Genomic DNA, 23730 nt, shown 5'->3' on the forward strand with positions numbered 1-23730 from the left:
GTCATGAATCATGGATGCTTTCAGCTCAGAGAAATTACATGTCTGTGCTTTCCGTTTCAGATCAGTCACAAAGCTATCAAAAGTCTCATTTTGCTGCTGTGTCTGAGAACAGAACACGTACCTTTCATAGGTCTCATCCTTTTTGGGAGAACAATGTGTATCAAATTTCTTTAGCACATCTTCTGATTTTTCTCTGTTCTCCTCTGGATTAAATACCTCTATCGCCTGTGGGCCTGCAACCGTAAGCAGCAACGCTATTTTCCTTGCGGCTGGCTTCGTACCGAATCCGATGGCAGCAATGTAGAGTTCGAATTGTTGTTTAAAAGTCTGCCAATTGTAGTCGACATTTCCTGTGAGTTTCAAATGCTCTGGTGGCTTCAAATTCTCCATGTCGCGTTGCACAATATTCAGCAGATCTTACCAATCCTGGTACCATGTTATGTTCATTAATAACTAGTAATTTTTATTAAGAACAGCTAGCTTTTGCTAGACACTTTATTGAGCACATGTGGACTAGGTACAGTATCTGTAGAGGCCTCCATCTTGACTGCTGCCTTGTGGGTAGCCTAGTGCATCGTGGGTAGTGTAATCTTATATATATATAGACATACAGCAATATACAGCAATATACAGGTCAGAGAGCTTGGACCTGTGGGAGAGCAGCAGCGCGACCGGCGGCACTTAAAACCGGCGGGTTCAGCAGAGGCGAGGTCAGAGAGCTTGGACCTGTGGGAGAGCAGCAGCGCGACCGGCGGAACTTAAAACCGGCAGGTTCAGCAGAGGCGAGGTCAGAGAGCTTGGACCTGTGGGAGAGCAGCAGCGCGACCGGCGGCACTTAAAACCGGCGGGTTCAGCAGAGGCGAGGTCAGAGAGCTTGGACCTGTGGGAGAGCAGCAGCGCGACCGGCGGCACTTAAAACCGGCGGGTTCAGCAGAGGCGAGGTCAGAGAGCTTGGACCTGTGGGAGAGCAGCAGCACGACCGGCGGCACTTAAAACCGGCGGGTTCAGCAGAGGCGAGGTCAGAGAGCTTGGACCTGTGGGAGAGCAGCAGCGCGACCGGCGGCACTTAAAACCGGCGGGTTCAGCAGAGGCGGGACCAAATCAACAGCAGAGGAGAGAGGTAAAAAGTAATCAGAGTGTGACATCACCAGGGAGCAGGTAAGTGATTGGTTGGTGAGTATTTCTCTTTTTTAAACTTAAACTCTGTAGTTTATAGTTACTAGGGTCTTTTCTGGTGTAGCAGGGACTGTTGGTAGACTATACAAGCGCCTTAGTGATATCTTTAATTGGTGATAGTAAATTAATTTAAATTAAGTAAAGGGAAGGTCATGCCGGGTGAGCCCAGCCCCGTGATATGCTCCTCTTGCTCTATGTGGGAATTCAGGGACACTGCCGGTGCCCCTGATGACCACGTGTGCCAGAGATGCATCCATCTGCAGCTACTAGCAAACCGCATTGAGGTGCTGGAGCTGCGGGTGGATGGGTTGTTGAGCATTCACGATGCTGAGAGGTTCGTGGATAACACGTTTAGTGAGTTGGTCACACCGCAGGGAAGGGCTGCACAGGAAGATAGGAAATGGGTGACCACCAGGAGGAGCAATAGAAGCAGGCAGGTAGTGCAGGAGACCCCTGTGACCATTCCCCTCTCAAACAGGTATGCCGCTTTGGATACTGTTGAGGGGGATGACTCACCATGAAGGCAGCAGCAGCCAACTTCCTGGCACTGGGGGTGCTCCTGCTGCCCAGGAAGGGGGGAAAAAGAGTGGGAGAGCAATAGTGGTAGGGGATTCTATAGTAAGGGGAACAGACAGGCGTTTCTGTGGCCGTAGACGTGAATCCAGGATGGTTTGTTGCCTCCCTGGTGCCAGGGTCAAGGATATCACTGAGCGGCTGCAGGGCATTCTGGAGGGGGAGGGTGAACAGCCAGAGGTCGTGGTCCACATTGGTACCAACGACATAGGTAAAAAGAGGGATGACGTCCTGCAGCAAGAATTTAGGGAGCTAGGTGAAGGATTAAAGTGCAGGACCTCAAAGGTTGTAATCTCTGGATTACTCCCGGTGCCATGTGCTAGTGAGTATAGGAATGGGAAGATAGAACAGATGAATGCGTGGCTAAAGGGATGGTGCAGGAGGGAGGGCTTTAGTTTCCTGGATCACTGGGTCTGCTTCTGGGAAAGGTGGGACTTGTACAAGTCGGACGGTTTACACCTGAACCAGAGGGGAACCAATATCCTTGCGGGGAGGTTTGCTAGCACTGCTGGGGGGGGTTTAAACTAACTTGGCAGGGGGATGGTGTACAGAGTGGAGCTATAGCAGGGGGTGATTTACAGCCAAATACAGAGAAAAAAACAAGGCAGAGCAAATATGCGAAGGCAAAAGGGAATATGGCAGGGCTGGAAGGCATTTATTTTAATGCAAGGAGTCTTGCAAATAAGGTGGACGAACTGAAGTTGTTGTTGAACACATGGGAGTACGATATTGTTGCTATCACGGAGACGTGGTTGAGGGAGGGTCAGGACTGGCAGCTCAATATTCCGGGGTATAGAATCTTCAGGCAAGACAGAGGGGGGTGTAAAAGGGGAGGGGGTGTAGCAATATTAATTAAGGAGTCAATTACTGCTGTAAGGAGGGATGATATATTAGCGGGTTCCTCTAATGAGGCCATATGGGTAGAACTTAAAAACAAAAAGGGGGCAAGCACTTTGCTGGGAGTGTACTATAGGCCCCCAAACAGTCAGGGGGAGATAGAGGAACAGATATGTAGGCAAATCTCAGAAAAGTGCGAAAATAATAGGGTAATAATAGTGGGGGATTTCAACTTCCCCAATATAAATTGGGATAGTCAGAGTGTGAAAGGCTTAGAGGGTGCAGAATTCTTAAAGTGCATCCAGGAGAGCTTTTTGAGCCAACATGTAGAAAGTTCTACAAGAGAGGGGGCGATACTGGACCTAATTCTGGGGAATGTAGCCGGGCAAATGGTGGAAGTGTCAGTCGGAGAGCATTTTGGCGATAGTGACCATAATTCGGTGAGATTTAAGGTGGTCATGGAAAAAGACAAAGACGGCCCGGAAATAAGGGTTCGAAATTGGGGGAAGGCCGATTTTAATATGATAAGGCAGGATCTGGCCAAAGTGGACTGGGAGCAGCTACTTATAGGAAAATCCACATCAAGACAGTGGGAGGCTTTCAGAAGGGAAATAGAGAGAGTACAACCCCAACATGTTCCTGTAAAGGTCAAGGGTGGGACCAACAAGCAAAGGGAACCTTGGATGACAAGGGATATACAAAAATGCATTAGAAATAAAAGGGGGGCTTTTGGCAGTTACAAAAGACTAAAGACGGAAGAAGCCCGAGAGGAGTATAAAAAGTGCAGGGGCATAATTAAAAAAGAAATTAGGAGGGCGAGGAGGGGCCATGAAATAACACTGGCGAGCAAAATAAAGGAAAATCCTAAGATGTTTTATAAGTATATTAAGGGCAAGAGGATAACCAGGGAAAGGGTAGGGCCCATTAGGGACCAAAGTGGCAATCTGTGTGTAGAGCCAGATGATGTAGGCGGGGTTTTAAATGAATTTTTTGCATCTGTGTTCACTATGGAGAGAGACGATGCAGACATAGAAATCGGGCAAGGGGACTGTGACATACTTGAACATATTAGCATCGAGAGGGAGGAGGTGCTAGCGGTTTTAGCAGGCCAAAAAGTGGATAAATCCCCAGGCCCGGACGAGATGTATCCCAGGCTGCTGTGGGAGGCAAAGGAGGAGATTGCAGGGGCTCTGACACAAATTTTCAGAACCTCTCTGGCCACAGGGGATGTACCAGAGGACTGGAGAACAGCTAATGTAGTACCATTATACAAGAAGGGTAGCAGGGATAAACCAGGGAATTACAGTCCAGTGAGCCTAACATCTGTGGTAGGGAAATTATTGGAAAAAATTCTGAGGGACAAAATTAGTCTCCACTTGGAGAGGCAAGGATTAATCGGGGATAGTCAGCATGGCTTTGTCAAGGGTAAATCATGTCTGACAAATCTGATTGAATTTTTCGAGGGGGTGACTAGGGAGGTGGATGAGGGAAATGCTGTGGATGTGGTTTACATGGACTTCAGTAAAGCTTTTGACAAAGTCCCGCATAGGAGACTGGTCAAGAAGGTAAGAGCCCATGGGACCCAGGGTGCCTTGGTGCGTTGGATCCTAAACTGGCTGAGTGGCAGGAGGCAGAGGGTGATGGTCGAAGGATGCTTTTGTGACTGGAAGCCTGTGTCCAGTGGGGTACCTCAGGGATCGGTGCTGGGTCCCTTGTTGTTTGTGATCTACATAAATGATTTGGATGAGAATGTAAAAGGGATGATCAGTAAGTTCGCAGATGACACAAAAATTGGTGGGGTGGTAAATTGCGAGGAGGAAAGCCTCAGGCTACAGGACGATATAAACGGGTTGGTCAGATGGGCGGAAAAGTGGCAAATGGAATTTAACCCTGAAAAGTGCGAGGTGATGCATTTTGGACGGACAAATAAGGCAAGGGAATACACAATGAGTGGTAGGACCCTAGGAAGTACAGAGGGTCAGAGGGACCTTGGTGTACATGTACATAGATCTCTGAAGGCAGCGGAACAGGTAGATAAGGTGGTTAAAAAGGCATATGGGATACTTGCCTTCATTAGCCGAGGCATAGAATATAAGAGCAGGGAGGTTATGATGGAGCTGTACAAAACGCTGGTGAGGCCACAGCTGGAGTACTGTGTGCAGTTCTGGTCGCCTCACTATAGGAAGGATGTGATTGCTTTGGAGAGGGTGCAGAGAAGATTCACCAGGATGTTACCTGGGATGGAGCGCCTCAGCTATGAAGAAAGACTAAACAGGCTGGGGTTGTTTTCCTTGGAGCAAAGAAGGCTGAGGGGGGACCTGATTGAGGTGTACAAAATGATGAGGGGCATAGATAGGGTAGATAAAGAGGAACTTTTCCCCTTAGTAGGGGGGTCAATAACAAGGGGGCATAGATTCAGGGTAAGGGGCAGGAGATTTAGAGGGGATTTGAGGAGGAACTTTTTCACCCAGAGGGTGGTTGGAATCTGGAACTCACTGCCTGAAAGGGTGGTAGAGGCAGGAACCCTCACAACATTCAAGAAGCATTTGGATGAGCACTTGAAATGCCATTGCATACAAGGCTATGGACCAAATGCCGGAAAATGGGATTAGACTGGACAGGGGTGGATGGGCGCCGCGGACACGATGGGCCGAAGGGCCTCTTTCTGTGCTGTAAAACTCTATGACTCTATGACAGCTCTACGGCTCCACCTAGTGTCCACTATAGAATGACATGTTATTGATCATTACACTAAGTCTGTTAAGGCACTTCCAGATTGCCCAGTTGCAATTAGCTTCTGGGGGAAGTCTTTCATCAGGTAAAATTTCCATCGCTGGGGGTTGTTCAAGACTGGCGAGCCGGTCTTTCCACAAGGTGATGCGGGCTTCAGATGAGGTTGATTGTAATGGAACAACACTGTTCATGAAGCTCTTCCTTGACTTTAGGCAGCTGGGTGTAGGTGTATGACAATGCAGAGGGTGCCTCTCATCTGATGTTTGACGGAGTCGCTCTTTCTTGCTGGCTACCGTTCTTCTTATATCAGGGGGAGCGATACCCGCCAGGATATATAGGCTGTTGGTGTTTGTTGGTTTTAAGCAACCTGTGATAAATCGGCAGCTTGCATTCAGAACGGCATCCATCTTCTTGGCATGAGTAGACCTTTCCCATGCAGGGCAGGCGTATTCGGCAGTGGAATAGCAAAGAGCAAGTGCACTGGTTCGCAATGTTTTCGGGCTTGCTCCCCATCTTATATTAGTGAGCTTATTCAGGATGTTGTTTCATGCGCTCACTTTTGCCTTTGTCCTCTCGATGTGGTTCTTGAATGTGAGGCATCGGTCAAGGGTGACCCCTAAGTAGATAGGGTGCTCGCAATGCGTCAGTGTTGCTCCACACCAGGTTACTTTCAACTGGCGTTTGGCTTCACGATTTCTGAGGTGGAATGCACAAACTTGCGTCTTTGATGGGTTTGCGCGAAGGTGTTTTTCTTCATCGTAGGATTTTAGTCCCTCCAAGGCCTCAGAAAGCGTTTTCTCCACGGTGTTAAAATCAGTGCTTTGGGCAGTGACACATAAGTCATCAGCATATATAAAACGGCGTGTGACACCGTCTATATGTTGGTCATTCATGTAGATGTTGTACAGCAGCAGTGCAAGCACGCTTCCCTGAGGAAGACCATTCTTCTGAATACGCCACCTGCTGCGCTTCCCACCTAATTCAACATAGAACCGGCGATTCTGAAGCATGCTTTCTAACAGCTCTGTTAAGTGAATGTCTTTTGTCATCTCTAGAATCTTGCAGAGGAGACGTCTATGGTTCACTGTATCGTCTGCTGCTGACAGGTCTACAAAAACAGCACCTGTTACCATCCCTTGCTCAAAACCATCTTCGATGTGTTGTGTGAGATTGAGCAGTTGGCTTGTTGTTGATTTGCCGGGGCGGAAACCTGCTTGCTCTGGAATGATCTTCTCATCTACAGTTGGTGCTATCCTATTGAGTATCAGGCGTTCAAACAGCTTATAGGTGTGGCAAAGCAGTGAAATTGGCCGAAAACTCTTAGGATCTGAGGGATCTTTTCCAGGCTTTAATAGTGCTATTACATGTGCCTTCTGCCAGATATTCGGTGGCTTGTGTGTTGCCAGACAGTGGTTGAACAATTGTAGGAGCTGTAGTGTATGTGCTTTAAGTCAGAACTACTTTTTACAGCTCCTGTATACTGTAGTACCGGCAGTAACCACACCGGTATATAAGCTGTGCGCATACCTCTGTACCCCAGTCTAGAGATGACCCTCCTCCAGTAAAGACCTGTTGTTTGTTTATGTACAGCATCCGTGTAATTATTTATCCACTGAACCATGGATCTAATAGGAGCCACTTCTTTGCTTGCTGTCCAAAATGCTTTATCTGCTCCGTTGCTATGTTGTCAAGACCAATTGCTTTCCCGTGTTTTAGATTAGATGTACCAGTTTCCAGTTCTTCCATGGTGAATGGTCTAGTGAAGCCAGGATCATCGCTGTACTTCTTCCTATCTAGTTGTGCTCTTGGTTGTTTCTTGTTGATTTTTCCATTTAGGAGCAACTGGTGTGCAACTTGGTTAGCAGACACATTTGGATGTTGGGCAGCTTTCTTGGGATCACCTCCAAGTTTGCGTATGAGAGACCATGCCTTCTAGCTGTTTTTTGTAAGATCTGTTATCTCTATCAAGGTGTTCCAGGTGTTTTGACATTCTTGAGAGATACTTAACATTACCCTCTCACCGGTAGATATTGTTTCCTCTGAGAAGGGGTCAGATTCAAACTTCATGGTCACTTTTACTGATACCAGCTTTTGTTTTTAAAATGAATTCAAAATTCTCAAGCTGTCATTGTGGGATTTGAACTTGTTAGTCCAGGCCTCTGGAAAATATTTATTTTGTACGTTACGCATCTCTTACTTTAAAATTTACCACTCCTGTTGTACTGTTGTGCACACGTACGCTGATGATACCCAGCTCTACCTCTCCTCCACCTCTCTCGAACCCTCCACTGTGTCTATACTATCAGGCTGCTTGTCCAACATCCAGCACTGGATGAGTAGAAATTTCCTCCAATTAAATATCGGGAAGACCGAAGCCATTGTCTTCGGTTCATGCCACAAACTCCGTTCCCTTTCCATGATTCAATCTCTCTCCCCAGCAACTATTTAAGGCTGACCTTGGTGTCACATTTGATCATTAACTGAGCTTCCTACCACATACCACATACCACATACCACTTACCCTTTCTATCACTAAGACCGCCAATTTTCATGGTGGCATAGTGGTTAGCACTGTTGCCTCACAGCGCCAGGGACCCGGGTTCGAATCCAGCCTCGGGTGACTGTCTGTGTGGAGTTTGCACATTCTCCCCGTGTTTGCGTGGGTTTCCTCCGGGTGCTCCGGTTTCCTCCCACAGTCCAAAGATGTGTGGGTTAGGATGATTGGCTATGATAAATTGACCCTTAGTGTTAGGGGGATTAAATACGTGGGGTTACGGGGATAGGGTGGGATATGTGTTGGTGTCGGGGTTACGGGGATCGGGTGGGATATGTGTTGGTGCAGGCTGGATGGGCCGAAATGGCCTCTATCTGCACTGTGGGGTTTCTATGGTTTCTGTAATATCACCCGACTCCGCGCTTACCTCAACTTATCTGCTGCTGAAATCCTCATCCATCCTTTTATCACCTCTAGACTTCATGATTCCAATGCACTCCTGGCCGGCCTCCCTAGTTCTACCCTCCATAAAGTTGAGGTCATCCAAAACTCTGCCGCTCATATGCTAACTCGCACCAAGTCCCGCTCATCCATTTCCCCTGTGCTTGCTGACCTACATTGGCTCCCAGTTAAACAACGTCTCGGTTTTAAAATTGTCATCCTTGTTTTCAAACCCCTCAATGGCCTTGGCCCTCCTTACCTCTGTAATCTCCTCCAGCCCTATAAGCCCCCTAGACCTTATAGTGTCAGCTGTGGCTCAGTTGGTAGTACACTTGCCTCCGAGTCAGAAGGTTGTGGGTTCAGAGTCCCACTCCAGGGACTTGAGCACATAAAGCTAGGCTGACGCCAGTGCAGTGCTGAGGGAGTGCTGCACTGTTGGAGGTGCCATCTTTTGGATGAGATGTTAAACCGAGGCTCCGTTTGCTCTGTCAGGTGGACGTAAAAGATGCCTTGGCACTAATTCGAAGAAGTGTAGGGGAGTTATCCCCGGTGTCCTGGCCAATATTTATCCCTCAACCAACATAACAAAATCAGATTATCTGGTCATTATCACATTGCTATTTGTGGGACCTTGCTGTGCACAATTTGGCTGCTGCGCTTCCCACATTTCAACAGCGACTCCGCTTCAAAAGTGCTTCATTGACTGTCAAGCGCTTTGAGATGTCCGGTGGTCGTGAAAGGCGCTATATAAATGCTGTCTTTCTTTTAGACCTTTGTGCTCCACCTGTTCTGGCCTTTTGAACATTCCCAATTTTAAATGCTCCACCATTGGTGGCCGTGCCTTCAGCTGGTTAGGTAATAAGCTCTGGAATTCCCTCCTTAAATCTCTCCACCTCTCCACTTCTCTTTCTTCCTTTAAGACGCTCCCTAAAACCTACCTCTTTGACCATGCTTTTGGTCATCTGCCCTAACATCTGCCCTAATATGACTGGTTGTCAAATTTATTTTTTATTTTTTATAACACTCGTGTGAAGTGCCTTGGGACGTTTTATTACATTAAAGGTGCTATATGAATATAAGTTGTTGTTGAACTTCAACTTCTGCGGGGTGCAAAATGGGCAGTAGCAGATCGCTTGCATGTCATACACCCCACGTGGTTTTTTCTTTCCATTGACTTCAGTGGAAAGGCAGGGTGTATAATGGGTGGCCGAGCCATTACCGCCTGTTTTGCGCCCCTAAGAACTTAAATTTTATCTCTCGTATTTCTAACTCTAAGCTTTCCACAGGATTATGAAATTACAAAATAATGCCTGATGTAAGAAAACTACTGGGCACTTGGTCTGAGTATTAAACAAGGCTTTAATCAACTGTTTTTCAACATGGAGATCTAGTTGTGTCCTTCACTAGTTCCTGTTAAAGACTGTCCTGAGCAAGCTGGGCCCATGTCCGAGTATTTATACTTTCCCTGGACAGCGCCACCAGCAGGCCACCCAGTATTACTACATAAGTCATTTCCACATGAATGACATGTCAATGCCCATAACAATGCCAACACTTGAAGTAATACAGTGTCCGCCAGTGGCGCAGATGGTAGCACTCTTGCCTTTGAGTCAGAAGGTTGTGGGTTCATGTCCCAATCCAGAGACTTGAGCACAAATATCTAGGCTGATACTCCAGTGCAGTACTGAGAGAGTGCTACACTGTCAGAGGTACCGTCTTTTCGATGAGATGTTAAACAAAGGTCCCATCTGCTCTCTCAGGTGGATGTACAAGATCCCATGACACTATTTTGAAGAAGAGCAGGGGAGTTATCCCCAGTGTCTTGGACAATATTTATCCCTCAGTCAACATCACTAAAACAGATTATCTGGTCATTATCACATTGCTGTTTGGGGGAGCTTGCTGTGTGCAAATTTGCTGCCGTATTTCCTACCATACAACAGTGACTCCACTTCAAAAGTACTGCATTAGCTGTAAAGCGCTTTGAGATGTCCTGAGGTCGTGAAAGAACATAAGAACATAAGAAATAGGAGCAGGAGTAGGCCAATCGGCCCCTCGAGCCTGCTACGCCATTCAATAAGATCATGGCTGATCTGATCCTAACCGCCAATCCACTATCACAGAACCATCTCCTGAATCTAACAGAATTAGACACACGAAATAGGAGCAGGATCAGGCTACACGGCCCCTGGGCCTGCTCCGCTACCCACAGGGCCATGTCCGATCCGAACCTAGACTCATGTCCAAATCCTGCCCGCTCCCCGTAACCCTTAATTCCCTTTACTTCTAGGAAACTGTCTATTTCTGTTTTAAATTTATGTAATGATGTAGCTTCTACAGCTTTTTGGGGCAGCATATTCCATGGACCTACCACCCTCTGAGTGAAGTAGTTCCTCCTCATCTCAGTTTTGAAAGAGCAGCCCCTTATTCGAAGACTATGCCCCCTAGTTCTAGTTTCACCCATCATCGGGAACATCCTCCCCGCATCCACCCGATCCAACCCCTTCACAATCTTATATGTTTCAATAAGATCGCCTCTCATTCTTCTGAACTCCAATGAGTAGAGTCCCAATCTACTCAACCTCTCCTCATATGTCCATCCCCTCATCCCCGGGATTAACCGAGTGAACCTTCTTTGTACTGACTCGAGAGCAAGTATGTCTTTTCTTAAGTATGGACACCAAAACTGTATGCAGTATTCCAGGTGCGGTCTCACCAATACATTGTACAACTGAAGCAATACCTCCCTATTTTTATATTCTATCCCCCTAGCAATGAAAGCCAACATTCCATTGGCCTTCTTAATCACTTGCTGCACCTGCATACTAACCTTTTGAGTTTCGTGCACCAGGACCCCCAGATCCCTTTGTACTTCAGTACTTTCCAGTTTCTTGCCATTAAGATAATAACTTGCTCTACGATTTTTCCTGCCAAATTGCATAACCTCACACTTTCCAGTATTGTATTCCATCTGCCAAATCTCTGCCCACTTACTTAGCCTGTCTATGTCCCCTTGCAGGTTTTTTATGTCCTCCTCACTCACTACTTTCCCTCCCATCTTAGTATCATCTGCAAACTTTGATATGTTACACTCGGTCCCCTCCTCCAAATCGTTAATATAGATTGTAAAGAGTTGGGGACCCAGCACTGACCCCTGCGGAACACCACTAGTTACTGATTGCCAGTCTGAGAATGAACCATTTATCCCAACTCTCTGCCTTCTGTTAGATATGGTGTGGAGATGCCGGAGTTGGACTGGGGTGGACAAATGTAAGAAGTCACACAACACCAGGTTATAGTCCAACAGCTTTATTTGAAATCACAAGCTTTCGGAGCGCTGCTCCTTCGTCAGGTGAAGTGGAGAAATGCATAAAGGCATAGCTTATATAGTCAGAGAATCATGTCAGATGTTTACAGGTAATCTTTCCAACTGCCATTTATCACACCTCGGCAGAGAGATAATCACAGCAATCAAAGGTGTGAATGGTGAGTGATTATCTCTCTGCCGAGGTGTGATAAATGGCAGTTGGAAAGATTACCTGTAAACATCTGACATGATTCTCTGACTATATAAGCTGTGTCTTTATGCATTTCTCCACTTCACCTGACGAAGGAGCAGCGCTCCGAAAGCTTGTGATTTCAAATAAGGCTGTTGGACTATAGCCTGGTGTTGTGTGACTTCTTACATTCTGTTAGATAGCCAATCCTCTATCCATGCCAGAATATTACCCCCAATCCCATGATTTTTTTATCTTAAGCAATAATCTTTTGTGTGGCACCTTGTCAAATGCCTTTTGGAAGTCTAAATACACTACGTCCACTGGTTCCCCTTTATCCACCCTATATGTTACTTCCTCAAAGAACACCAGCAAATTTGTCAAACATGACTTCCCCTTCATAAAACCATGCTGACTTTGTCCTATTAAATTATGATTATCCAAATGTCCTGTTACTGTCTCCTTAATAATGGACTCCAAAATTTTACCTACCACAGATGTTAGGCTAACCGGTCTATAGTTTCCAGCCTTCTGTCTACTGCCCTTTTTAAATAAGGGTGTTACATTAGCAGTTTTCCAGTCTGCCGGGACCTTTGCTGAGTCCAGGGAGTTTTGGAAAATCATTACTAATGCATCCACAATCCCTACCGCCACTTCCCTCAAGACCCTAGGATGTAAGCCATCAGGTCCAGGTGATTTATCCGCCTTGAGTCCCATTATTTTACCGAGTACCACTTCCTTAGTGATTTTGATCGTGTTTAGCTCCTCCCCCCTTATAGCCCCCTGTTTGTCCAGTGTTGGGATATTCTTAGTGTCCTCTACTGTAAAGACTGATACAAAATATTCATTCAGTGTTTTTGCCATCTCCATATTTCCCACCATTAATTTCCCGGTCTCATCCTCTAAGGGACCAACATTTACTTTAGCCACCCTTTTTCTTTATATATAACTATAAAAACTCTTACTATCTGTTCTTATATTTTTTGCTAATTTACTTTCATAATCTATCTTCCCTTTCTTAATCAATCTTTTTGTTATTTTTTGCTGTCTTTTAAAGTTTTCCCAATCCTCTATCCTCCCACTAGATTTGGCTACCTTATATGCCCTTGTTTTCAGTCGAATACTATCCTTAATTTCTTTACTTAGCCACGGATGGCGCAGTATAAATGCAATTCTTTCCTTTCTTTCTTTTACAATTACTGGAATGACTTATGGAAAGGCAATCCAAACATTACTATTATGTAATCTCAGTTGCCCTTGATGCTATGAGCTACTGTCAGGCCGCTCCACTGCCCCACTCAGTATGATGACAGAGTGAGTGAACTGGAGCAGGAGTCTGCCAAGCAAATTCCAAATATTTTTTTTGTTTACAAGACTGACTTTTGACAACAGTTCTTGGAGGAAGATAGACCGAGTCCCAGGTGGTGCTATCTGTTTGTGAAACCAAGCTTTGATGTGAATGTTTCGAAACCTGGCAGGCAGGCAGGCAGGCAATGCCGTGGGTGTATTCTATTTACACAATTAAGCTTTGATGTAATTTTTCGAGGAGTGACACAGGGAAAGGAGACAAATTTAATAGATTATTTATTATACTAAGCTCGGACACATTTTTTTTTCGGCAGCTGCCAAGTGGACCACATGTGTCAATGTCTGTTTACAAGACAAAGCTTTGACTTACATCCTATTTTGCCATCCAAGCTTGCCGATGACACAAAGATTGGAGGTACAGTAAGTAGTGTAGATGGGAGCCTAAAATTACAAAGAGACATTGATAGATTGCGAGTGGGCGAGACTGTGGCAGATGGATTGCAACGCAGTTAAGTGTGAGGTCATCCATTTCAAACCGCAAAGTATAGATCCGAGTATATTTAAATGGTGAAAAGCTAGGAACAGTGGAGGTCCAAGGAGATTTAGGGGTCCATGTACACAGATCAGTTAAATGTAGTAGTCAGGCACAAAAAAAATCATAAAGGCTAATGGAATGTTAGCCTTTATAAGTAGGTTTTGTAAAAAGTGGAGGAGGTTTTGCTACAAGTATACAAAGCCCTGGTTAGACCACAGCTGGAGTACTGTGTGCAGTTGTGGGCCACACATCTCAGAAAGGATATATTGGCCTTGGAAGGACTGCAACGTAGATTCACCAGAATATTATCCGGGCTCCAAGAGTTAGATTACAAAGAGAGATTACATAAACTAGGCTTGTATTGCCTGGAATATAAAAGGTTCAGGGGTGATTTGATTGAGGTTTTTAGGATTTTGAATGGGTAGATAGAGAGAATTTTTTTTCCCACTGATGGGGGGAGTCTAGGACAAAGGGACATAACCTTAAAATCAGAGCCGGGCCATTCAGGAGAGAAGTTCGGAAACACTTCTTCACACAAAGGGTGGTAGAAGTGTGGAACTCTCTCCCATAAAAAGCAGTAGATTCTAGCTCAATTAATAATTTTGAATCTGAGATGGATAGATTTTTGCTAGACAAGGGTATTAAAGGATAAGGAGCCATGGTGAGAGGATAGTGTTAAGATATGGAATTGCCATGATCTCATGGCATGGTAGAACAAGCGTGAGGGGCTGAATGGCCTACTCCTGTTCATATGTTCCTATGTTTTGTGAGACTGCCATGTAAAAGAACAATTTAAAAAAAAATTGTGGCTGAGACTATTACAATATTGCGTCGGAATTGTTGATACTCCAGCACAAGCCTTGCCAATTCTTGCAATAGAAACAGAAAGTGCTGGAAAACACTCAGGGTCAGGGGTAGCACCTGTGGAGAGAGAAACAAAGTCAATGTTTCAGTTCCTGACTTTACGTGACGGTAAACATCCACAGACGCTGCCTGACCCGCTGAGCGTTTTCCAGCATTTTCTGCTTTTATTTCAAATTTCCAGCATCCGCCGTATTTTGCTTTTGTCAATTCTTGCAGCTGATGCAAGGTAACAAAGAAATAATTTGAGAATTGTCAGATTGGGTCGGCTCCACGTTGAATGAGGGTGGCAAGTTGGGCATGTTCAGGTTGCCAGTTTTTAAAAAATTCATTAGCACAAAAGTCATTTTTGCAATTATAGAGCTGCAGGAAACTCTTTTATATCCGGCACCGACGGGACCGGCGTGGTGCCGGTTGATCAAAAAGTCTGGATTACAGAGAGGTATACTTACCAAGGAACGAAAGCGCCGTACACGGCCACAGGTGCAGGAGCCCCAGTTACATGGCCACAGATCCAGGAGTCCCTGTTGCACGGCCACAGATCCAGGAACCTCAGTTACACGGCCACAGATCCAGGAGTCCCTGTTGCACGGCCACAGATCCAGGAACCTCGGTCACATGGCCACAGATCCAGGAACCCCGGTTACATGGCCACTAATATATAGTAAAGCTTACCTGAACCTACTCCTGAATTTTGCCATTTAAGAGAGATTTCCGAATATTTAGGTGCCGATTAAAAGAGAGTTTCCTGTACATAGTTGAGACTGCTGAGAGACATTGGTCTGTTCTCTTGTCAACAATGCAATATATTATTCTTTCCCATTTCCATGAACTATTCTGAGTGTGAATGTCGTGTCGAAGGACTTGATGCCTTGGTCCAAAGAGTTGCTCATCTGCAGCCACGCGATGTGTTGTGCTACTAGCATCCTGACACATGGGGGTGAAACTCTGCTGGTTCTTCTGATCAGCCACCGTAACTTTGGTGGAAGAGTCGCGGAAACTTTGGAGAACGGTGTAAACACCATTTATGTCTCAGCCTTGGCATAATGGTAATACTGGTACAAAAAGAAAATACTGCAGAGGCTGCAAATCTGAAATAAAAGCAGAAAAATGCTGGAGATACTCAGCAGGTCAGACAGCATCTGTGAAGAGAGAAACAGGGCAGCTGTCTTTCATTCTGCCAGCACAATTTACACTTCATCTCGAGCCATCCTTTGTTTCTTAACCTGTTCCATTACCATCTCCTTTTGCTCGAGGAACAGCACCTCATCTTTCGATTAGGCACTTTACAGCCCTCTGGACTCAACATAGAGTTCAACAATTTCAGATCATAACCTCGGCCCCTATCATATATATATATATATTTTATCCACACTTTTTGTTTGTGCCGTCTGTTCTTCTCTCCCACATGGCAGCTGTCTTTCATTCTGCCAGCGCAATTTACACTTCATCTGGAACCATCCTTTGTTTCTTAACCTGTCCCATTACCATCTCCTCCCGCCTTGAATATCTCTTAATGTCTCTTAACCTCTCCTGCCTTCTATCCTATCATAGACCTTCCCTATTGTTCTTTCATCCCCTCCCCCATTTCCCAGCCCCTACACTTGCTTAAAAATCTGTTTCATTTCCTGCTTTTTTTCCAGTTCTGACGAAAGTTCATCGACCTGAAACATTAACTCTGTTTCTCTCTTCACAGATGCTGCCTGGCCTGCTGAGCATCTCAAGCATTTTCTGTTTTTATTTTATGGTGATACTGGTTGTAGGTTCAAGACCCACCCCAGTGATTTGAGCACGTAATGTAGGCCAATGCTCGAGCGCAGTATTGAGAGAAATGCTGGACTGTCGGAGGTGGCATCTTTCAGTTAAACTGAGGATCCGTTTGCCCTCTCACGTGGATGTAGAAGATCTCATGGCACTATTTGAAGAGCAAGGAGATCTCCTGATGCCCTGGCCCATGTTTATTCCTCAACCAACATTATTAAAACAGATTAGCTGGTCATTATCACATTGCTGTTTCTGGGACCTTGCTGAGCGCAAATTGGCTGCTGCATTTCCTACATTACAACAGTGACTACACTTCAAAAAGTACTTAATTGGCTGCAAAGCACTTTGGGATGTCCTGAGGGCATGAAAGGCGCTATATAAATGTCTGTCTGTCTTTCTTCCTTTCTTTCTTTGGGTTGCTCTTTCGTTTTAGTAAGGCTACAGGTTATCAACATGCTGATTCTCGCTAAACTGTAGAGGTTGTTAAAGAATAACTCAGTATCAATCATCATCATGACTGAGGTGAAATGTCACTTATTGAGGTGGGTATTTTGGGTGCAGTTGGGCAAAATTCTTGCCTTGGGCAGTAGACCTTTATCAAATTAAACAACGCGTGCAGAATCACTCATCATCCTGTGTGTTCTGGAGGCAAATGCAGAGAAACCCATAAAAAACAGAACTGGCATTGTCTTTTCTAGCTATTTACTCATAAGATATTGATCAAATAATATATTTAAGGAGTAATATATATTGCACAGCCTCTGCGCATGGCAACAGGTGCTGACAAAGTATAATGGTCTACAAGTTGGGCGGCAATCAGTTTTAATTAATTTTTTTCTGCCTATTTTCAGTATCCCGCTTAAGTTTCCAATTTGGGCCTGTGGTTCCGAGGCGAACAGGAAACTATTTACATATTTAACAGCGGGCGTGAAAATCGCTCACTCAAATTCATGGCTCGCAGAAAACATGGCACTTGTTGCTGGGGGGGGGGGGTGAATTTTTCAGGGAGGGAGGCCATTTCAAAGGCACAAATATTGTGGCTGATTGATTCTGGGCTAATCCTGGGCCATTTTTGATCAGAGTGTTACTTCTTTTCTCCCACTGGCATTTGGGCTTGAATGGGACTTTGGAGTAGACGTCGGCATGCGTCGCACCTGATTTCTGGACGCAAAATATGGGTTGGGGGGGACCAGTTTCGGGGTGGCAGTATTGCGCGTCTGATCCCTCTCCACCACCCCGCCCCCCCACCCCCCCGCCATCCCAAAATTGGCAGTCACGCTGTCAAGTTTGCGGGGTGCCCGGCTAAAATAGGCGTTCGGCCCCTTGATTATGCTAATCTGGAGCCTAACATCTGTTTCAGGACCCGGATGCCATTTTAAGCAAAACCTGAGTGGAGCATGTGTCGTGCATACTCCACTCAGTCATTACGGGCCTACAACAGCCTAAACAACAGTCTTTGAAGGGGGGCTACTGTTTCCTACACTACAACATTGTTACCTACATTCCAACAGTGTCTACACTTCAAAAGTACTTGACTGGCGGTAAAGCGCTTTGGGATGTCCTGAGGTCGTGAAAGGCGCTATATGAATGCAAGTTCTTTCTTTCTATTACCAAAAAAAAAGCAAGTTTTTCTTTTTTACTTACCTGAAAGTGGAGCTGGGAGGAACAGGAGTGCTTCTCCTGGCTCCACAGCCCTACTGTGGACTGCTGATGGCCCATGCTCCCGTCCTACCAGGAGCTACCTGAGGGTCGCTACCAGCACCGCAGCAGGCCAAATTGGTGACCTCCAAACTGGCCGGCTGAGAGAGAGATTGAAAACAAAATGGCCACGTTCCAAAATATTTTCCTCACTACTTAGAGATGACACACATGGTAAATTTTATGAATGTATGCTCTATTAACTTAATGGATAGAAAATGATGACCTAAGTAGGGGGACCAGGGATGGGTGAAAATTTCCAATATGTGCCCCTCCATTGGATGGGATTGCATACAGGGAGCATTCATTTGTAAAATGTACCTTGTTTCTTAGAAAAACATAAATCTCCGAAGGGGAGAGGTGAGGGATCAGCAAAAACGGTCTGGGATCCTCTGCCCTAATTTTTAAGAGATGGTGGTGTCTCATATGGTTCAGTACAATACAAAATGAAGATGTGTACACTTTCAAAGTTGTTCAATTAGTGGTGAGGTAGTGTAGGCACCAGGTTGCTGGTCATATCGTAACCAGATATATGTTTCAGAAACAATACATTCAAACGATTGGCTGCTCTTATTAAAAAAAGATACCTGTTAAAGAGTACGATGTGGTGATTGCTGTCGATTCACTCGTGACTGAAGATCCACAGTTTGATTCAACCAAATGTCCTTTTACCGAGACTGGAGGGGAGCCTGGATGATGCAATGCAACTTTCAGTGGTGCAATCCCATTAAACTGGACCGATGAGAGGCAGCCAACGTAGCCCTCCTCGTTTGCCCTCAGTACCTCTTTATCTAGATTATCGCTGTCTGCAACGTGAATTAAACACATGTGGAATTAGTCTGGGGCAGTTGCAGGACATGATAAAAGTTGACAGCAAGCTAATTAAGCACAAATTAACACGTACAACTGCCCATACATTACTTACAGAAACCAACTACAATCTTCATCACAACAACTTTTTTATGCAGCCCTATGAACCACCCACCCCCCTCCCCCACACAATGAAACTAGATGTTATGAAGTTTTAAATAAATACAGGCCTAGAATTTCGCTATCGCCGCGCCAGGTATTTAGCGCCCGAAATTTAGCGCTCGCCCGGATTCCCGTAGCGCCTGCCTGAAATTCAGTTGCAGCGCCCCAAGAGGGAGGCGGGCGCTATTGCAGGGTTTGGCCGCCTCGCTTGGGGCGCTGAAAGTCAGTTTCAGGCATCCAGCTGCCACTGCGCCACCCGATGCGGTGCGGCAGGCTGGGGTACTGCAGGCCTCCTCCTTCTCTTAAGGAGGAGCTGCCTGCAGCCGTGAGATCGCCGCTGGATTCCCCCGGCAAATGAGCCCGGCACCACGGAGAAGTGCCGGGCTTGCGGGGGTCAGACACCAATGCCGGGGGGGGGGGGGTGGTGTGGGAGTCCGGGGAGGAAGGAGCGGCCAATCGGCCGCCGGGAAAGCGGACGGTCGCACCTCCACCTTAACGCCCCGGCCTCTCGGAGCTGCAAGGCCCCGTTTTACAAACGCTCCTTGCGCCCGCTACGGGTGAGGCGGCGGCAAGTGAATTTGGGCGTTGGGCCGGCATCGCATTGGAACCGGGGCGCTGCGCACACCGATGACGTCATCGGTGCCGGCGCAGCGCTACCGGCTAACGCCACCATTTGCGCTACACTGAATTTCAGGCTACCAACAGCGCCGGCGCTAAAGACCTCTTTAGGCACTAAGTGGGCGCTAACACCACTGAATTTCTAGGCCACAGTCTTTATGATCAGTTTTTAATTCGTTTTTAAATTAGTCATACACTTGGTCATCGCTTCCATCGATTCACTCCACATCCAGAGTGCGCAGTGTGCAACTAGAAATTGATTGTTAATTAGACTTAGGGGAGAATAGACAACATTGAAGTCAATTTTTCACAGGCTGTAGTCACTTAATTGTAAATTCATCACAATTTTAATCAAACGTACTTGGGTGTCATCCTTACTTTCTCAGTGACATCCCCAGACCATCAGCAGGTGAAACCCATTATTAACGTGAGAGCATTTATCATCAAGTGTACTTTCAGGAGATCAATACTGAGAGTCATAAGTCTTCAGGGAATCTAGCATTGCTCTTTAAATGGTGACACCTTCTAGCACTCGCTTTCTGTGATGTCTTAAGTAGATTTTTCCTGATGCTTTCTGGATCTTATTTAAGTAGTTCTACTCTGATCGCAGTTACAAGCTTAGTTAGAGTTGCAAGTTTAAGTGGCACCCTGGTACATGCCAAAGTATTAGGTTAAAAATAATTGTTATTAATTATTAAGATGCCAGACTTGGCTCAGCTGGTAGCACTCTCACCTCTGAGTTAGAAAGCTGTGGGTTCAGCTCTCCAGGAACTGGAGCATATAATCCAGGCAGACACGTCAGTGTAGTACTGAGGGAGTGCTGCACTGTCAGAGGTGCCGACTTTTGGATGTTAAACCTAGGTGCCGACTGCCCTGTCAGGTGGACGTAAAAGATCCTAAGGTACTATTTCGAAGAGGAGCGCGGGTGTTCTCCCCGGTGTCCTGGCCAATATTTATCCTTCACCCAACATCAGTAAAACAGATTATCTGGACATCATTTCATTGCTGTTTGTGGGACGTTGCTGTGCGCAAATTGACTGCTCCTACATTACAACAGTGAGTAAACTTCAAAAACTATTTCATTGGCTGTAAAGCGCTTTGGCATGTCCTGAGGTTGTGAAAGGTGCTACAGAAATGCAAGTTCTTTATTTCTTTTTTTAGTCCTTTGGCACTGCAGCGGAGAGCTGTGTATGAGGGAGTGCAGGACAGAGAGAGGGGTACAACACTGTAGTGCCAATTCTCAGACCTGCGTTTCCTTTACACTTGGCTCCCCACTGGTAATACATCCAAACTCAGTGCCAACACAAGGGGCTGGATTTTCATTGAGGAGGCGGGTAGGAGGCGGGACTACAACTTTTGGGGTTGTAGTCCCGCCTCCATCGAGTTCTAGCCAACCCACGCGATTTAGACTTGATTGACCTTGTTGAGCCCGCCCAGTGGGCTCAGCATGTCAATTAAGGGCCACCCAGCAACAGGTATGTCACGGATTGAAATGTCATCTGTCAAGACCTTTTGACAGTTGAAATATCAGCAATCTGTACTCCAGGTTAATTCTTTCCTCGCAGGATGATTTAGAGATCTCCCCGGAACAGAAAGCAGAGGCTGCAGATTTTGACAGCTGGCGGCCATTCTGCTTTCTGTGCCGGTGAGATGAGGGACTCCCGAGACCTGAAGGAAGGAAGGCTGTAAAGGTAAGTAAAGGTTAGTAGAACTTCTTTAAACACTTTACACAGACCAAACACACTTACCTCTGCACTCATACACCCATCACTCACCTGAACACTGGGCATCTCGACCCCTCCAAGCCCTTCATCCCGACGGCCCGCCTCGCTAACTTGGCGTGGTTTGGAGCTGTCGGGAATCCAACATTTCAACAATGAAAATAGGGATTTGGCTAAAAACTGCCTGTTAACTACCTGTTAACAGGCAGTTAATTGGCACTAATCCCCTTCCCGCCTTGGGGATGTGGGTCCCAGTGCGGGGTGTGTAACCGCCTCCTTTGAAACTGGCATGGAAGCGGGTTGGAGGCGGGATGGGGTCGGGGCCCCCGATTTCGGGATTTTAAACCCCAACACGCCTCCAATCCCGACTCCACGGCCCAGGTATTTACATGCTGTATATTCACTGTGGCTGTTGCTTGGGCACTTGGGAGGCCTATATCTTCCCTCAGATTCCTCATTCATTTCCATCTGCTTGCAGGAGAAGGCCACCTTCACTCTTTGAGAAGAAGGCCCTGGAGATCCTAACAATAGAAGGATTGGGGAGGGTGAGGTCCAAACATTCACCTAAGTTCATGGTTTGTATCATCCTTTGTTTTTCATTCTTTATCTCATTGGCCCGTATTTTCCGATCGGAGGCTTCCTGCGTGCAGAGGCCTCCAATCTGGTAAAAATCTACGCCTTTACCTGAGGGCAGACATTTCTGCTCCTGGGCCTCTCCACGATGAAATGTGCAGGGCTCACGTATCCCAGGGGCACATGCGGTTAGCAAGCGTCCCTGGGGTCACGTGGGCCATGGGGAACCAATGGGAGAAGGGAATATCCCTTCATACTTTTGACAGCTTACGCCTGTCAAAAGTATGAATGGAGATCACTCGAAAAACACGTCAAAACACTAAATCATTGTTTTTTTAATCACGTTTTTAAAATTAGTTAAAATTACATTAAATTAAATATTTTAAACAAAAGTTTAATTTTGGGAAAAACATGTAAGATTTTTACAGGGCTACAAATAAACTTACCTATTTTGAAAGTATTTTAAAATTATAAATGAGTGAAAAAAAATGTTTTACTTTTTTAAACTCTTATGCTGGCTTTACGCTGCTTTTACCAGGTGCAAGATTTCTAAGGGTTTTCAGCGGGTGGAGGTTCTACAGGAAGCGGAACTCTCCACCCGCAGAGGCCCTTCTCCAGGGCAGGTGCAGGAGCTGTCAAGAGGATTCTTGACAGATTGGAAAGGCTGTTTTTTAGCGCATGCGCTTCGCAGACCTGAAACCGGCATTTGCAAGGCCCCTACATGTGTGTACACAGCTCGTACACACCGGTAGGGATCGGAAAATACGGGCCATTATTGATTCACTCCCTCATACACAGGCATACACTACAGCACGACAGCAAAACATATTGGAATATCTTGCTCTTTTTCAATAGGGTTACTTATTGCCAGCATCCAAAATCTGCTCTTCATCTGCTTCTGTTAGTCCCGGCAGGAGGAGGTGAATAGACCCCAATGCCTGGCCTCAAATGAGCATCCCACCATACCCTGCATCACCCACTGTCACAGTGACATGCACCAACCGGCAAACACATGCACTCTGGGGATGGGGCTCAGCTAGTGAGCCGCAGGAAGGAGTAGCTGGTAAATCTCAGAGCACGACTGAGGAGGAACTAGTGTCAGGAGGAGCTGCAACCTGCTGGCCAGAAAGGGTCAGTTTGAGGGCTTCAGCTGCTACTGAACCCAGGGATCCAAACCTCAGCGAACCTGCTTACCAATACAGTTTGTTAACTCAGCCCCATCACCCCGCCAAAAATCGAGAGAGATGTAAAATGGGTTGCCGATTCGCCATCATCCGTTTCATGCTGTTGCACAAAGTCGAAGTTACCCCCGATGTCTTCTCACTGCCTTTGAAAGTAGCTGAGCTGCGGAGGACTGCTATTGCCCAATGCTACTATTGTGCTTCGCATGCTGATATAATATTAGCTATAGTCCCATAATGGTCATACTGCAAGCAGTGAGCTCACAGTTATACTGGAGTGACTAGTAGCCCATTTAGTGCAACCAACTCTGGTTGAACATATTCCTGGAGGTGTCATCACATGACCTACTGCGTCCAAGCACCCCACCCCCGCACTCCTGCCATTGGGCACCCAACATGTCCATAGCCATGTGTCAGCTGTGGCTCAGTGGGTAGCACTCTCTAGGTGGGAGGGGCTAGGAGTGAGCAGGTGTTACTGGTTGCCTGATTTCTGCAGGGAGTTGGAGTGAGTTTGTAAAAAGTTGGTGGTGGGTTTTTCTTTTCTTTTCCAGGTTTTAGGGCCTTTTGGCCCATAAACAACAGCCAGATGGCTGCTGAGGGGTCTGGAGTGCCGGGCCCCTCAGAGGACAGTGTTCCCAAGATGAATTTAATTAGGAGAGAAACTGTGTTTGGAAGGGAAAGAAAAAGGCCCAAATATTTTGGCCGGGACCCTAGTAGGTTTGGAAAAGAAAACATGGTGGTGGTTCAG

At 46.2% G+C, this 23730-nt stretch overlaps 1 protein-coding gene across 1 annotated transcript in view; it reads right to left on the minus strand.

Moving 5' to 3' along the window:
- Positions 1-23730, minus strand: part of LOC147120680 (contactin-associated protein-like 5) — a 467625-nt gene that overhangs the window by 112246 nt on the left and 331649 nt on the right. The window contains exon 8 of the mRNA XM_085984243.1: positions 18505-18723. Coding sequence (XP_085840369.1) covers positions 18505-18723 — 219 coding nt within the window. The remainder of the gene's footprint in view (positions 1-18504; positions 18724-23730) is intronic.

This window comes from Somniosus microcephalus, chromosome 4 (genome assembly GCF_052327205.1).
Source record: "Somniosus microcephalus isolate GS21.2 chromosome 4, FLI_Smic_1.0, whole genome shotgun sequence".
Lineage (NCBI taxonomy): Eukaryota > Metazoa > Chordata > Chondrichthyes > Squaliformes > Somniosidae > Somniosus > Somniosus microcephalus.